The sequence below is a fragment of the Bubalus kerabau genome, chromosome 7 (genome assembly GCF_029407905.1).
Source record: "Bubalus kerabau isolate K-KA32 ecotype Philippines breed swamp buffalo chromosome 7, PCC_UOA_SB_1v2, whole genome shotgun sequence".
NCBI classification, from domain to species: Eukaryota; Metazoa; Chordata; class Mammalia; order Artiodactyla; family Bovidae; genus Bubalus; species Bubalus kerabau.
The window spans coordinates 48,529,170-48,544,292 of record NC_073630.1 but is presented as its reverse complement, the minus strand read 5'-3'; the positions used below and the strand labels follow the sequence as shown (position 1 = coordinate 48,544,292).

General features: G+C 47.0%; 2 protein-coding genes across 16 annotated transcripts in view; one reads left to right on the top strand and one right to left on the bottom strand.

Annotated features, from left to right (window-relative positions):
- The window catches only part of CCDC149 (coiled-coil domain containing 149), a 118,909-nt gene extending 104,315 nt beyond the window's left edge, over positions 1-14,594 (top strand). For 6 of the 8 annotated variants that reach the window (XM_055588156.1, XM_055588160.1, XM_055588154.1 and 3 more), the window contains 2 exons: positions 3,780-3,896; positions 11,839-14,594. In XM_055588156.1, the coding sequence (XP_055444131.1) occupies positions 3,780-3,896; positions 11,839-12,266 (545 nt within the window). In that variant the 3' untranslated portion in view covers positions 12,267-14,594. Of the gene's footprint in view, positions 1-3,779; positions 3,897-7,303; positions 8,129-11,838 lie in introns of those variants that run through there. The other 2 variants (XR_008717013.1, XM_055588155.1) reach the window with 2 other exon arrangements.
- The window catches only part of SOD3 (superoxide dismutase 3), a 155,565-nt gene that overhangs the window by 60,786 nt on the left and 79,656 nt on the right, over positions 1-15,123 (bottom strand). For 2 of the 8 annotated variants that reach the window (XR_008717024.1, XR_008717019.1), the window contains exon 3: positions 4,645-4,796. The exons of the other annotated variants lie outside the window; for them this stretch is intronic. The gene's annotated coding sequence lies outside the window, so the exon portion shown is untranslated. Of the gene's footprint in view, positions 1-4,644; positions 4,797-15,123 lie in introns of those variants that run through there. 8 annotated transcript variants of the gene reach the window in all.

Sequence of the window (15,123 nt, the reverse complement as noted above, 5' to 3'; positions counted from 1 at the left end):
AGCTCTTGGTGGTGTTGGATAGAGTTGGGGCAAATGTGTGATCTTGCCGGGAAGCAGGCAAGTCTGACAGATGTCACAGCCCATGTGGAGAAATCATCTGGAAAGCAGCAAGTCCTCCAGACTGTTTAACGGGTCCCTAAGAGGTGGGGGAGACACAGGGCTCTGTAGAGAAAGCCACAGGGTGGGCTGGTTGGCCTTGCTCTTCAGGAAGGAATGGCCCTCCACTCTCCCCAGCCCCCCATCTGTCAGCCTCCTTGTCCCGGCAGTTTGCTGGCATCTGCGGGTGAGAATGATGCTTGGAGGGGGCGGGGGAGGGGGCAGGCACTGAGAGAAGGCTTCCTGGATGTGCTCCTGCTCCGAAAAGAAACACTGAAAGCCGGGAAAAAGTCTGGCAAGAGCAGAGCCTGGCTCTTTGAGCTTTTTATTTGAATTCTGTATTTTCCACTCTCAACATCAGTCTGGGGAGGAAAATGTGCATTCTGAAAGTAACTGGCACATTTTGGAGAAAGGAAGGAGTGCTATTGTGTTATAGGGAATCAGAAGGGCTTCTGGAAACTCAAACACCAGTTAACAGAAGGGCCTGTGTAACCTGCGTTGATTGTGGTTTGAATCTAGTTTGTGGATCGTCCACACCCCATTCCCCAGTCCCGAGGACCAAAATGGAGCTAGGAGACAGCAGACCATGAAATTAGAGTTCAACATAGTCAATACAGAGAGAGTCTGGGCTTAGAAACAACAGAACTGAGAGCCTTCTAAGGAGGGTCTTTGAATTCTTCAAATGTTTTATAAAAACCAAATCTTGACATTTTACCATCAGATAAGGAAGTAATCTTTGCAGGTGGGGATTTTGGAAGGTGTTTATCTTCTCCTCCAACCCCTACTTTGATTAGATACGGATTAATTTATCGACAAATGGTGGTTTCTGTTTCCCTTGTCTGCACGCCTGTTGCTCAGATTCTTGTAGAAGTTTAGGGCTTCCCAGGTGGCTCAGTGGTAAAGAATCTACCTGCCTATATAGGAGATGCAAGAGATGCAGGTTTGATTCTTGGGCTGAGAAGATTCCTTAGAGGAAGCATGGCAACTCACTCCAGTATTCTTGCCTGGAGAACTCCATGGACAGAAAAGCCTGGTAGGCTATAGTCTGTGGAGTCGCAGAGTCAGACATGACAGCACACCCCCCCACACACACACCCCAGCATTTTTGAGGAGCCATTGTGGAGTGGATAATTCACTGTGGTTGAAGAGGGCCAGGGAGTCATTCTGCCCTAGAGGATTCCTCACAATAGGAAGGCGCGAGGGTCTGCCTCCCACTGCCTTACCCACTCAGCTGCAGCCAGCTCCCAGCTCCGCCCATATTCTGATTCCTTGGCCACAGGACAAAGTGGACTTGGAAGGCTTGTTGGGGCACAGAGGATAGAGTGTGCCTCTGCTGCCAGCGTATCTGATGGAAAGATGGAACAGGAATTGCAATTCTCCCCCTAACTTAGGACAGTGACTTATTGAAGAGAAACAAAAGAAGCCCACTTGAGACATCTGGTATGGCTTCATAACAACCATTATTGCCTCATGGTGTTTCTAGATTGTATCTTTGCAACACAAGGGGAGACCTGACTGGGTTGACTTCATCCTGTTGTTCAGTTGCTCAGTTGTGTCCGACTCTTTGCAACCCTATGGATTGCAGCATGCCAGGCTTCCCTGTCTGTCAGCAACTCGTGGAGCTTACTCAAACTCATGTGCATCGAGTTTGTGATGCCATCCAACCTTCTCATCCTCTGTTGTCCCCTTCTCCTCCTGCCTTCAATCTTTCATAGCATTGGGGTCTTTTCCAATGAGTCAGCTCTTCGTATCAGGTGGCCGAAGTATTGGAGTTCCAGCTTCAGCATCAATCCTTTCAATGAATATTCAGGATTGATTTCCTTTAGGATGAACTGGTTGGATCTCCTTGCAGTCCAAGGGACTCTCAAGTGTCTTCTCCAACACCACAGTTCAAACGCATCAATTCTTCGGCACTCAGCTTTCTTTATAGTCCAACTGTCACATCCATACGTGACTACTGGAAAAACCATAGCTTTGACTTGGTGAACCTTTATTGGCAAAATGATGTCTGTGCTTTTTAATATACTCTCTAGGTTTGTCATAGCTACATCCGGAGAGCCTCTTAAAATATCCAAAGCTTCAGTTCAGTGGTTCTCCTTGGGAAACCTCTCCAGGTTGTGGTCCTAAAGATTCTGGATTTCTTTCAACTTGAGACAATATCTATACTTCGGGAGAACTTCAGGGCCAGCTCATATCAGATCCCTCTTCTTCTGGGATGACCCTCATGAAGCAGAAACCCAAGAGTGATGGCTGCTAATAACAAGCTCCACCTGCCTGAGGGAGCCGCGGGCATCTATACCCACCAAGTAAACATCAGGATTCCCAAGGATGCATCAACCATTTATTCACAGTTATCAGCTGTTTATGAAGCACCTGCCATATGCCAAACTCTCTACTAGTTTTGGAAATCAAGTTAATAAGATTACATGTATGGCCAACAGGGAGGGTAGTATTATAAACAAGTTAAGGGCTCAGAGGTACAGGCCAAGGTTCACCTCGTTCTCCAAGGCAGTGGACATCTTGACCCAAGTACCATTCTGTGCTCCACCAAACCTGAGTAGAATCATAGAACTTTAGAGCCCAGAGACATTCAGTGACTTGGCTTCTTATGGTTTCATTCAAAGCCAGACAGCTGAGGCTGAAGCATGGGCTGGGCCATGGCCCTGGGGTTCACTGTTGGCATGGTGGTACCCACCAAGAGAATCTTTGGGGTTCATGGGCAGGAGTTGGAGATCAAATCCTCCCTCACCTGACCACTGGGGCAGCATCACCTTCTGTGTACGTGTTTTGTGTCCATGTGTACAAGCTCACATTTCAAAGCCACACCTCCCTGCTCCCCACCTTCATACCTTGCCATGGCCTCAAAAATAGAGTTGTAATGGTTTTCCTTTCCTCTTCCTCTTCACCTCAGGCTTTCTTTGCCCACTTAGGGAGCTCATATGAATTGATAAAAGGGTTTGGCTGGGATGTGTCTTTATATCCTAAATAGAGTCTAGCTGTGATCATTTGGGGAACCTGATACTACCTGCCTTATGACATACTTATGATTCAATTTAAATGACCAAATCTAATTAAATCAGACCCAGTGTGTATGGCAGTTCTACTGGTTCCATAAAACAGTCATTTCAATCTGTGAAATTTCTTGAGTGCTGACGAAATGCCTAAATGTTTTATGTGAATCAGTACATTTTATCTCCACCACCCCCTGAGGTGGCTGCTGTTATTCTTCCTCACTGTACAGATGAGGGCTCTGAGGCTCAGAGAGGCTCAGTGACTTGTCTGAGGTCACCCGGCTAGCTCGTGATGGGCTCCAGGACACAAGCACTGCAGCATGGCTCCAGAGCCTGCACTCAAAGCGCTCGACTACTCTTGTTAGTATTGCTATTGTCTCACCCAGATGAAAGCCATTCAGTTTCTGATAGATACAGCATGCTACCCTTTAATGGTGGCATTTGTGGGCATCTGTGTTCTGAGCAGACTTTAGGACTCATAGGCAGCTGGCCCTGGACCCCTCTGCCCTGCCTTCACTGTGGAGAGGGTAGGCTGGCCCTTCTCCACCATGGCACTGTCTATGATTGAAGAAGGAGCCTTCTCACCCAAAGAGCCAGTCTCTTGGGTGGGCTGAGTGTTGCCACCACTCCAGTGGTGACATAATATGTCCATTCTCCTCTTTTCTGTGACAGGGGGCAAAGACACCATACTGTTCAGTGACCCGGCTCTTCCCACCATGCAGAGGTCAAGATCCCCACTGCTCAAGTTTGTGGAGCAGCCCACTGAAAACAAAGCAAGTCCCAAGGATGGTAAGCAAGCCCTTGATTTCTTGACCCTTTCCTGGCCTGTGCCTGGTGCAGGGGATGAGTGGACAACAGTCCTTCACCCTTCTGCAGCATCTGCAGCACTTTTGGGTTATCCCTCATGCTTCCTCTTATTTGGAGTTTCCAGCAGAAGAACACTGGTTCCTGCACTCTCAGCATAGTGGAAAGAGGCTAAGAGTGAGGGTGCAGGATTTAAGCAACCTGGGTTCATATTCCAGCCTCACATCACACTGGTTGTGAGAACTTGGACTGGTAACTTCAGCTTCAGTTTCCTTTCCTATAAGACAATGAGATGAGACACTGCCAACCTCGGGGAAATCTTGACACATTGCCTGACATGTGGTAAGTAGTCTGGGAATCAGTTGAATGAAGGAAAAATCTTCCTTACCAGGCACACTTTCTGGAGGCAGTGTGTTTTAAAGGAGATCAAGGGCCCATTTAAGGTGCCAGATGAAGCAACAGGGTGAGAACCAGATCTCTTCCCAGGTGGTAGTCTCGTTTCTCTAGCTAAACTATCCTTCACATCTTTCTGAGTTTTGCTCAGCTTCTTCCTATACCCCCAATGTGGTTGCCAGCTTCCAAATGATCCCCACTTCCTGGCATTCATGCCCTTGTATAGTTCTCTCCCACACTGGTCTGTGTGACTGATGGGTTACAACAGAAGTGATGGTACCTGACTTCTGAGGTCAAGTTATAAAAGGCACATGGTCTGACTTGGATCACTCACCATAGAGAAAGATGGGTGCCACATCACAATGATTCTTGACCATCCCCACATGCTCTTCATGTGGCCTGGAACTGAGGCCTCCAGCCATCAGCCACGTGAGTGCACCACCTTGGAAGCAGATTCTCCAGCCCCAGGCAAACCTTCAGATGACAGCAGCCCTTGTAAAGGTTTAGATGACAACCACATTAGAGACCATTAGCAAGAACCACCCAGATAAACTTCTACAGGCTCCCAAGTCATAAGCTGCTAAGTTTCAAGGTAATTTGTTGTACACCATTAGATAACTAATATACATCTATTTCTGCTTTATTGAGACTATGCCAAAGCCTTTGACTATGTGGATCACAATATACTGTGGAAAATTCTGAAAGAGATGAGAATACCAGACCACCTGACCTGCCTCTTGAGAAACCTGTATGCAGGTCAGGAAGCAACAGTTAGAACTGGACATGGACAACAGACTGGTTCCAAGTAGGAAAGGGAGTACATCAAGGCTGTATATTTTCACCCTACTTATTTAACTTATATGCAGAGTACATCATGAGAAATGCTGGGCTGGAAGGAGCACAAGCTGGAATCAAGATTGCCAGGAGAAATATCAATAACCTCAGATATGCAGATGACACCACCCTTATGGCAGAAAGCAAAGAAGAAGTAAAGAGCCTTTTGATGAAAGCGAAAGAGGAAAGTGAAAAAGTTGGCTTAAAACTCAACATTCAGAAAACTAAGATTATGACATCCAGCCCCATCACTTCATGGCAAATAGATGAGGAAGCAATGGAAACAGTGACTGACTTTATTTTGGGGGGCTCTAAAATCACTGCAGATGGTGACTGCAGCCATGAAATTAAAAGACGCTTATTCCTTGGAAGGAAAGTTATGACCAACCTAGACAGCATATTAAAAGCAGAGACATTACTTTGTCAACAAAGGTCCATCTAATCAAGGCTATAGTTTTTCCAGTAGTCATGTATGGATGTGAGAGTTGGACTATAAAGAAATCTGAGCGCAGAAGAATTGATGCTTTTGAACTGTGGTGCTGGAGAAGACCCTTGAGAGTCCCTTGGACTGCAAGAAGATCCAACCAGTCCATTCTAAAGGAAATCAGTCCTGGGTGTTCATTGGAAGGACTGATGTTGAAGCTGAAACTCCATACTTTGGCCGCCTGATGCAAAGAGCTGACTCATTTGAAAAGACCCTGATGCTGGGAAAGATTGAGGGCAGGCGGAGAAGGGGACGACAGAGGATGAGATGGCTGGATGGCATCACCGACTCAGTGGACATGAGTTTGGGTAAACTCTGGGAGTTGGTGATGGACAGGGAGGCCTGGTGTGCTGCGGTTTATGGGGTTGCAGAGTCAGACACGACTGAGCAACTGAACTGAACTGATACCCAGCACATGGGTATCAAGGTTCTTTCCTGTGTTTCTACAATTTCCTCTACATGTTCTTTTGCTGAGAATCATGCCTTCAACCATCACCTCTACCAAAATATATTTGAAATATTTTTCCCCAGTGGGTCTCATTTACAGAGTCACTGTCCTATCTTTCCCAAAGCACAACCTGTCCCACCAACATACTCTATGGACTTCTCAAATGTGACATCACAGCCCTTCCTGCTGCCCTTCTTCTTGTCACTTAACTCTCCAGCAACCCTCAGAGTCATCATCAACCACTCTGCACTTTCCTTCTCCATCCATATCTGGTCTGTTGCTACTATTTCTTCAGAGTTCCTTGCATCTCCATTCCTATCACCTCTGGCTTGGTTTGGGCCCTCCTGACCTCCTGGGAAAGGCCTCCATTCTGGTTTTCCTGCCTCCCAGAATCTCCTGACTCCCTTCCCATCTTTATCCTGCTGCTATAGGATAAAGCTTCTGGAGCACGTTTTCCATCATAGTTGTACTGTGCTCAGAAAATGTCAAGTGGCTCCCCAACTGTCTATTATTAACTGTTGTGTAACAAAGCACCCCCAAACTTAGAACTTAAAGCCACAGCTGTGTATTATTTATCATGAGTCTTTGGATCAGATGAGTGGTTCTGCTTCTCTGACCTGGGTTCAGCAAGGCTCAGTCACCTCTGCTTTTGCACAGCTGTGTTTTGAAGCCCATTCTGATCACTCATACTAGTGCATGAAATCATAAGAGGAAAAGCCAAGACAGATCTGAGATTTTAACAGAGAAGTCCTCCAAGCACAAGCAGAGAGAATTCCTGGAGAGAGCCCCTGACTCGGGTGGTTTCCACGGTGGCCGGAAGACAAAGCTGGGACTTTCTAGCTTTGACTTTCCAGCCAGCAGCGTGTGGCTGTTTGCAAGGCTGTCCCATAACACACCATAGCCCACTGTGCCATCTGGGACATGTCTTGGCAAGTGGTCATCCCCTGCCAGCATCCAGTGCTCCCATGGACATCTAAAGCCCTCTGTCTGCTGTGGGCTCGCTGAGCTCCCAGGCCTGCTAACCTGACATGGAGTCTGAGCCTGGCTTGATTTTCATGAGGGTGGCATAAGGGATGGTCTGATTCAAAATGATAGCTTCCAGAGTCCCATCATTAGCTTTCATTGTTCCAGCTCCATCCTTTGCCAGCGCGCATGGCAACAAGGAAGCGTTTATGTAGCTGCTGTCAGTGTCTGGGGTGGCCTCATCACTGCTGTATCTCTGATTAATTCCAGCTGAAAGCAGCTCGCACTCAGGAGGACAGAGCCCATCAGAGACCAGTTCACAAAAGAAGACGAATGTGCCCTTTGGGCCGGTGTTTGGGGAGGGGGACATGGTTTTTAGGAGACTTGCAATCTTTTCCACAAAGAGCTACTGTTTTTCATCTTTTAGAGAAAATGTTTTTTTTTCTTTCCACACTATTTGTGTCCTAACGCATTTTTATCAGTTGATTGCCTCATCATTATTGGTATGTATGTTGTTATTAATAAGTATTAATGATGCTAATTCTGTTTGCTACAGCAGCACAGATTAATTCCTATTTGGGGGTAACACTATTTTCCGATTCTGAGCTAATTCAGAAATCTTTCTTTTATGGAAATGGGCATGCCGTGTGTCTGTTCTCAAAGGAAAAATAAAACTCCCACAGCTTAAGATCAACATTCCAGAACCACAGAGTTAAGGGAGATTCTGTTCCCACAGCGAATAACCAGAGGCCCTCATTATTAGCTCAAGCGTTGTGGTATTTTCAGTAACTTTTCTTAGTCTTCTGATCATGACTTGAGTATACATTTTGGATATCTTTGGGATAAACAAAAGGGAGAAGAGGATTTGTGGATCCCGCTGTTGACCCACAATCCTGTCTCAGAGCCTGGTCTCTATATGGTCTGAGAATCTAGGCTTTCTCAGGAAAAAAAAATAATCTGCACTGCTGCTGCTGCTGCTAAGTCGCTTCAGTCGTGTCCGACTCTGTGCGACCCCATAGACGGCAGCCCACCAGGCCCCGCCGTCCCTGGGATTCTCCAGGCAAGAACACTGGAGTGGGCTGCCATTTCCTCCTCCAACAATCTGCACTAGGACCAGATAAGAGAGTTACAGCCTTGTTCACCCCCTCACTGTGGCTGTGTCTTGCTCGATAATGATGACGGCAGCGTAGCTCCCCTCCCCCCACCCTCCAAACGTTGAAAAGTTCTCCCTGGTAATCTCAGAGGTTTGCCATGTTAAAAGATTCATACGCTTGAACGCGCGTGGAACGTCATCTAAAGAAATGCCGTGAGGCAGGGGGCTGGCGACCAGACGGCCTCAGTATACTTTAGACCACTCTCCCTTAGATGCAAATTACGATAGAGAAGATTAACCTGACCCACAGTAAAAACACTGCAAAAGGCTTAGGGGTTAGGTTGTTACGGATCAGGTTAATTAATTTTTCAGGGGCGCCAGAATATACTATTAAGTGTCCTGGTAGAAGTAATTTCATAAGAGTAATCTCCAGAAGGATTTTATTCATCTCACACTGGTGAAAATTTTCACTGTAGAAAAGACCATAATTTACCCTTTCTGAGTAAAGTTTCTCGCGCTGTGCTGGACACTGACTCATTTTGGCTGTTTCCCTTGTCTTCTGTACAACCACTATAGCATTTTTCACTTGTTTGTACAAAAATTATGTGATTGCCTCCCTGAGTTATCTCAGGTGTAGCTAAATGCTTGTGTGAGTTAGAAATCTTTTTTTTTTTTTTTTTTTCCTGAAAGTGCCATTTTAAGAACTTTTAGGGTGGCAACCTGAACCTGGAAAAAATTAATTTGAGGATTGCTTTCATTTATTAATGGATAGTATTGAAATATATGTACTAATATGTTCATTTATTCAGGCACTGATGTAAATGTCCATAGATTCAAATGTTTAATAAGCTATTTATTGAGCCCCCAGTGTAGAGCACTGGCCAGGGTAAAAGATTAATTGGGTAAGATATTAAACTTCAGGTGGGTTTTATAAAATAGTTATATGTAAGTAACAATCTAAGGGTTAAAAGCACAAAGTTCCCTTGGCGGTTCGGACACAATTTTGTGGGGATTAGGACAGTGGGGAGATTACCTCTGGGTAGATTTATCAAATAGGCTTCATGAAGGAGGTGGAGGCTAGGGCTCACTCTTGAAACTGGTCATCTGGATGCATCAAGAGTGATGGTCATAGAGGCATCAAGCACATAAGCAAAGGCACAGAGGGCAGGGCCGGGTGCCATGAAGGGTTCTGTGTGGCTGGAATGTAGGGATATGAGGAGAGTTGGTATGGCAGGTAGATGGATGTTGAGTCACGTAAGGCCTTGAATGTCAGGAGAAGCTTGGGCTTTGCTCCCTGGGCACAGACAGCTCTTAGAGATTTGAAAGCTGGGGAAAGGCATGGTCAGATTTGTGTTTCAGTTCTAGTGTTTCTCACACTGTAACATCCACCCACATCACCTGTGACCTTATTAAAATGCAGGCTCTGAAACAGTAGGTCTGGGGTAGGACTCTGCATGTCTAACAAGCTGCCAGGTGATGCTGCCACTGCTGGTCCACAGACTCCACTTGGAGGAGCAAAGCTTTAGGAAAGGTTCCTCTCCCAACAGGTTGGATCTCAGCAGAAGGAGGATGGGAACCTATTAGGAACTAACATACACTATCCTGGCTGAACAGATCTGAATAGTTACTTTTTTAAAAATCAAGACTTGCTTTAGTCACTCATTTATACATTCAAGAATCTCATTGTAAACACAAGTAATGGTCTCATTTTCAGATACAATACTTACTGAGGTCAATGAGTTCTCAGGAGAGTTGTCCATAACTAAAACACAGGCTTTAGAGTATATATAAAAGAATTAAATTTTTGTTCCTGGGGGATTTCTATGGTCATCCAAAGAGCTAAAGAGAAAGAAATGGCTTCTTTTGAAAGGTGAGATGCAAATCTATATCAGAAGAACTAGAGATCTGGAGTGTGGGGACAGAGGTTAAGCTCTGTCTGTTGAAGGAGACCACAGTCCTCTTCCCCAGGGACCAGCCTGTCAGTTGTCACACCCACCACTCTCTCTGCGTCATCTCCTCTTCCGTCATTCTTCCCACCCTTCATCTTAGCTGTTTCGTTGCAGTCTTATGGTCCATCTGATCTCATCAGTATTTCATCTCTTCTAGAGTTTCTCAGAATTTTTGCCAGGGTTCAACCATGTTTAAATTTCTTAAAACTTTTAAACATTTGATTGCATAAACAAATGTTAAAAAACACATAGTTACTTAATTCAGTAAGTGAAATGTGATCAAACAAGTCAACTTTCTTTCAAACCTCCTACAGTTCTCCTTTCAGTTCAGTTGAGTCGCTCAGTCATGTCCGACTCTGCGACCCCGTGAACTACAGCACGCCAGGCCTCCCCATCCATCACCAACTCCCGGAGTCCACCCAAACTCATGTCCATCAAATTGGAGATGCCATCCAGCCATCTCATCCTCTGTCGTCCCCTTCTCTTGCCCCCAATCCCTCCCAGCATCAGAGTCTTTTCCAATGAATCAAGTCTTCGCATGAGGTGGCCAAAGTATTGGAGTTTCAGCTTTAGCATCAGTCCTTCCAAGAACACTCAGGGCTGATCTCCTTTAGAATGGACTGGTTGGATCTCCTTGCAGTCCAAGGGACTCTCAAGAGTCTTCTCCAACACCACAGTTCAAAAGCATTAATTCTTCGGCACTCAGCTTTCTTCACAGTCCAACTTAGCTCCCCCAAATTCCATCTTTCAGCTTGAAGTTGCACCTGCATATATCTGATACAGGTCTGATTGTGGTGGGTTCTGCTCTGACTCCATCTGGGGAACCAGGAAACATGCCCCAGCCCCCTTACCCTTGCAATCTGCCCAGCAAGCCTCTTCCAGACACTTTATCCCCGTCTGGCCTGAGGGCTAAACCAGTCTTGACTTCTGGGAACCTTGGTGTCTGGTGTTGAATGCACATGTCCAGGTGCTAAGAGTTCATTCCCCAAGTGCTTCTTCCCAGGCACGCAGAGCCCCTGTGGCTTGTTAGGTTCAAAAGGGACATTAGAGAGCCCTGCCCTTTATTTTATGTCTGAAAAAAAGGAGGCAGAACAGGTTGTCCTGATTACAAAGCAAGCAAATAGGAAAATGGGGGCAGGAGGCTGGTTCTCAGGGGCCCACGTTCTCTTTCATCCCCCTCTAGTTGCAGCTGGAGAATTTCTATTATACAAGTTTAGGGAGAACAGTTTAGTTAGGAGGGGTAGGGAGCTTGAAGCTGCTTTTGCATATAACCTTTTATTAAAATTGAGGAAGTACCAGCGGTCGGCATCAAAGAATGAGGTGCTGATGGAGATTGGGGGTCGGGGGCACTCAATCTCTCCTAACTACTCCTTTTTCCCCCACTGAAGAAGCCAGAACCACTTTGTATTACTGAAAAGCCCCAGATCTTCCCTGAGCTACACAACGCACAAAACCTTTGTCCTCAGTTTAAATATTTCATGAGCTCAAGTAGTCACCATCAGTGAGCGAAGCAGGTGATAACCAGGCTCCTGGAAAGGAGGGGTTACAGACACGGCCCACGTGACCCCTTTCCTTCAATTAATGACACAGGAGTCACCAGAGTGGCTGCTTTCTTTTTTGTGGGCCCTGTGTTGCCTTCGGCAGCATTTTCTACCTCGGAGGCCCGGCCACAGTGGGCTGGAGGTTGGGAGGAGAGGGGAAGTGAGGGCTGAATTCCAGCTGGAGGTCTGATGCTGATCCCCCCCACCCGCTGTCTGTTTCAGGGGAGGCTCAGAAGCAAGATGAAAGTTGTGCTGCTCCCGAGGCGTTGGCAGTGCGGGAAGATGCCAGGAGGCTTGCTGTCAGCTCCCCAGCAAGTCAGAGCCACAGGAACCAAACCAAGCCCTTTCATCCCTCATTACTCCAACTACCTTCTGAGGAAGAAGAGGTAAACAGGCTTGGGAGGGAGACCGTGAAACTGACAGAGGAGCAGGCAGCTGCAGACCCAGGAGTCAGGAGAGAGAGTCCCGTGGAGGGCCAGAAGGAGGAGATGGGGCCATCCCCCCGAGGCCTGACCGCCGACAGGCCCTGCCCCAAACCTTGCCGGGACTCCTCTGAGTCCAGCCAGCCAGAAGCCAAAGTTTCCACCCTGGAAGATGACAAGGACATTGCAGAGGGTGGAGGAGGCACAAGGAACACTGTGAAAACATGAAGCGGAAAGAGATCGGGCACGATGCCATGTCGAAGGTACTCCAGACGTAAAGAATTACACATCAGAACAGCTCAGCGAAGAAGTCACTTTCTCCTAAAACACCTCCAAGTCTGCAAGTGAGAAGGGACACGGATCCGGTTGCAAACTGTGAATATTCTGATGATGCCAGCAGAGTTTGATTTATTAAACACGGGTCCTCAAGCTTTTCAGCGTCTCTTTCTGTGGAAGCCGCACTGCTGTAAATGTGGCCAGGCACGGGCTCATGTCAGCCACATGGCTGGTTTTCAGCATCGGTCTTTTCTGTCAGCATTAGTTTTATTTAGAGATAAGATGTTTTTCTATTATCAATTAAAGTTGTTGGTCAAAATTATGGAAAGGGTTTGAAACGGGTGGGGTTTTTAATCAGGTGCCCGTCTTTGTCATGATTCAGTGGCTGTAGAGTAAGGTGTGGTTGAGCATAGTGGGTCCAGAGGGCGCACGGCTCCTCTCTTCACATCAGGGCCTGGTGGGACCTCCCAGCGTGGATGTTCTTGGCATCCTGCCTGCAGCACTGTCTGTCCTGGCACAAATGGCAAGTGGAAAGGGGCTTAAGTGGGCTCAGAAGGCTAGGCTTCTGGTTTGAAATCCATAACGCCTGTTGAGACCTGTCTGCTGACTACTAGAGCTGAGTTTTCCAGCCTGGAATTCTAGAGGATTAATTGACCTGGAGTGATGGCGGGTTGTGGACAAGCAGAGAGGAAGGGGACTCCGATGGTGTTTTGATTTTTTGTTTCTGAGATGATATGGGAGCCAAAACCTGGGAATGCTGGTTCTCTGCCTTCAACCCAGGCTGCATTTAGGGCTTTATGGTCCTGTGGGTTGTGGCAAGTGTAGCTGCTTCTGGGCTAATCCAGGTTTCCCCACCGCCTGGAATCTCTAGCCATTGCTCCTGCAGCAGAATGCTGCGGCCACCCGCTCTGTGGCACCAGGCACTGAGGTTTTAGGGGCAAGGCAGAGCTTGTGGCCCTAGAGTGGAAAGAGAGGGAAAAACAAAGTCACTTTATTACAGCCTGGGGAGGCAGAGTGTGGAACCAAATTCAAGCTCTAAACGCAGGAAAGTAGAGAGTGGTCACCCCCACCTGTGGCTTCCCTTGGGAATAAAATTAGCTTTTCGAGGCAGCATCTGGTGCTGTAGGGTGTTCAGGGTTCATGAAATGAGACCTTTCCTTTTGCCAAATGCAGTTTATTTCCCAGGAATACCTAAAACCAGATCCCAAAGCTCAAAATGTCCCTGAGAACTGGAATCACTTCTTTGAGAGAGACTCCTGAAGAGAAAAGAGAAGTTCCCAAGGTAGGAAAGGTAGAAAATTCATCAATTCATCCTAGAAATCAGATATATTTAGACCAGGCTTGCGATCCCAGGTGTGAATCCTACATGTACATGGGTGGCCAGCAGCTCCTCCCCCAACACCTCCCTTCCACATTTTACCTCCTGGCATCACTTGGCCAGCAGGGTAGGTTCCATCACACTTGGCACTGTCTCAATCTGAAGGAGGGCAGGGTGCAGACTAGAGGGTCCTGTTTTTTTACCAGATGCACCTGGAAAGACCTCCAGCTGCCTCCCCCCACTCACCTGAGGTCACCCCCACTAGCAGGATGCGGCATGCCTGAGTCAGCGCACCGTGGCTCCTGGTGAGCTGGACACATCTACCCCTGCCCTACGGGGCCCAAGGCCCCAGTCATTCATCCTTCTGTGCTCCAGCCCCTCCCCCTACCCACACCTATTCTCCCCGCCTTCCACTCCAGGGAGCCCACTTATGCAGCTGCAAAGCTTCCTGCTCAGGCCGGCAGCCACAGCAATTGTTTTCCTGCTGCACCAGGCCTAAACTCCCTGCAAATGTTGAGCTCTACTGTGTAGGACGCCAGAGCCACCACAGGAAAACATGGCCAGATTTAATACAGGGATAATAAAAAGAAAAATCTCTTCCCTACTATAGCCTTGGTTTTGACACACAGTTGGCCAGGTGCATGTCTTTAGGGCCTCCATCACCTGCTGAAAAGCAGGGTTTATAATAAGCTCCAGCACATTCCATCATGGATAGGAAAACTGCTGTGAGTCCCAGAGAGTGAGGTTCAGGGCAGAGGGTCATAGGAAATGCTCACCTAAATTCTGTATGTCCAATCAGCTTGGGGTTGGGGGTCTTGTGTTATTAGATGAAATTGTAGCCAATGAGTTGATCCTGTCGTATTTGTAATCTGAACATTGCCCTGTACACATGTGACACTGTTCCTCCTTTGCTATTCTAATCCAACGTGATTCCAAGGACATTAAAGAGTTTCAGCAATTACTTAACAGTTGTCTTTTGTCTTTTCATGAGTCATTGTGAAAGTGTGCTTCATTCTGTCTTCTACTCCACCAAATAACCCTGCATCAGTCAGGATCCTCTCAGCTACAGTTCACACTTTTAAGAAACTTAAAGTATAGGGATATGAATTATATTGCATAACAAGAACTCAGAAGTAGGGCATTTCAGGGCTGGTTCATTCAAGAAAGTTATCAAGGAACTCATTTTGTCTTGCTGCCCTGCCTGCCTCAGTGGCAGATACTTCCTCGTGCTAACAACGTGGCTGCAACGACACCAGCCATCACTTGTTCTCACATATTGTCCAAAGGCAGAAGGAAGTTGTGTGTATGTGTGTGTTTTAAGAGCGAGTAACCCAGTGCTTGTCAGGGCTTTCAAGGTAGCTAAGTGGTAAAAGAATCTGCCTCCCTGTGTAGGAGATACAGGTGTGATCCCTGGGTTGAGAAGATGCCATGGAGGAGGAAATGGCAACCTACTCCAGAATTCTTGCCCAGAAAATTCCATGGACAGAAGAG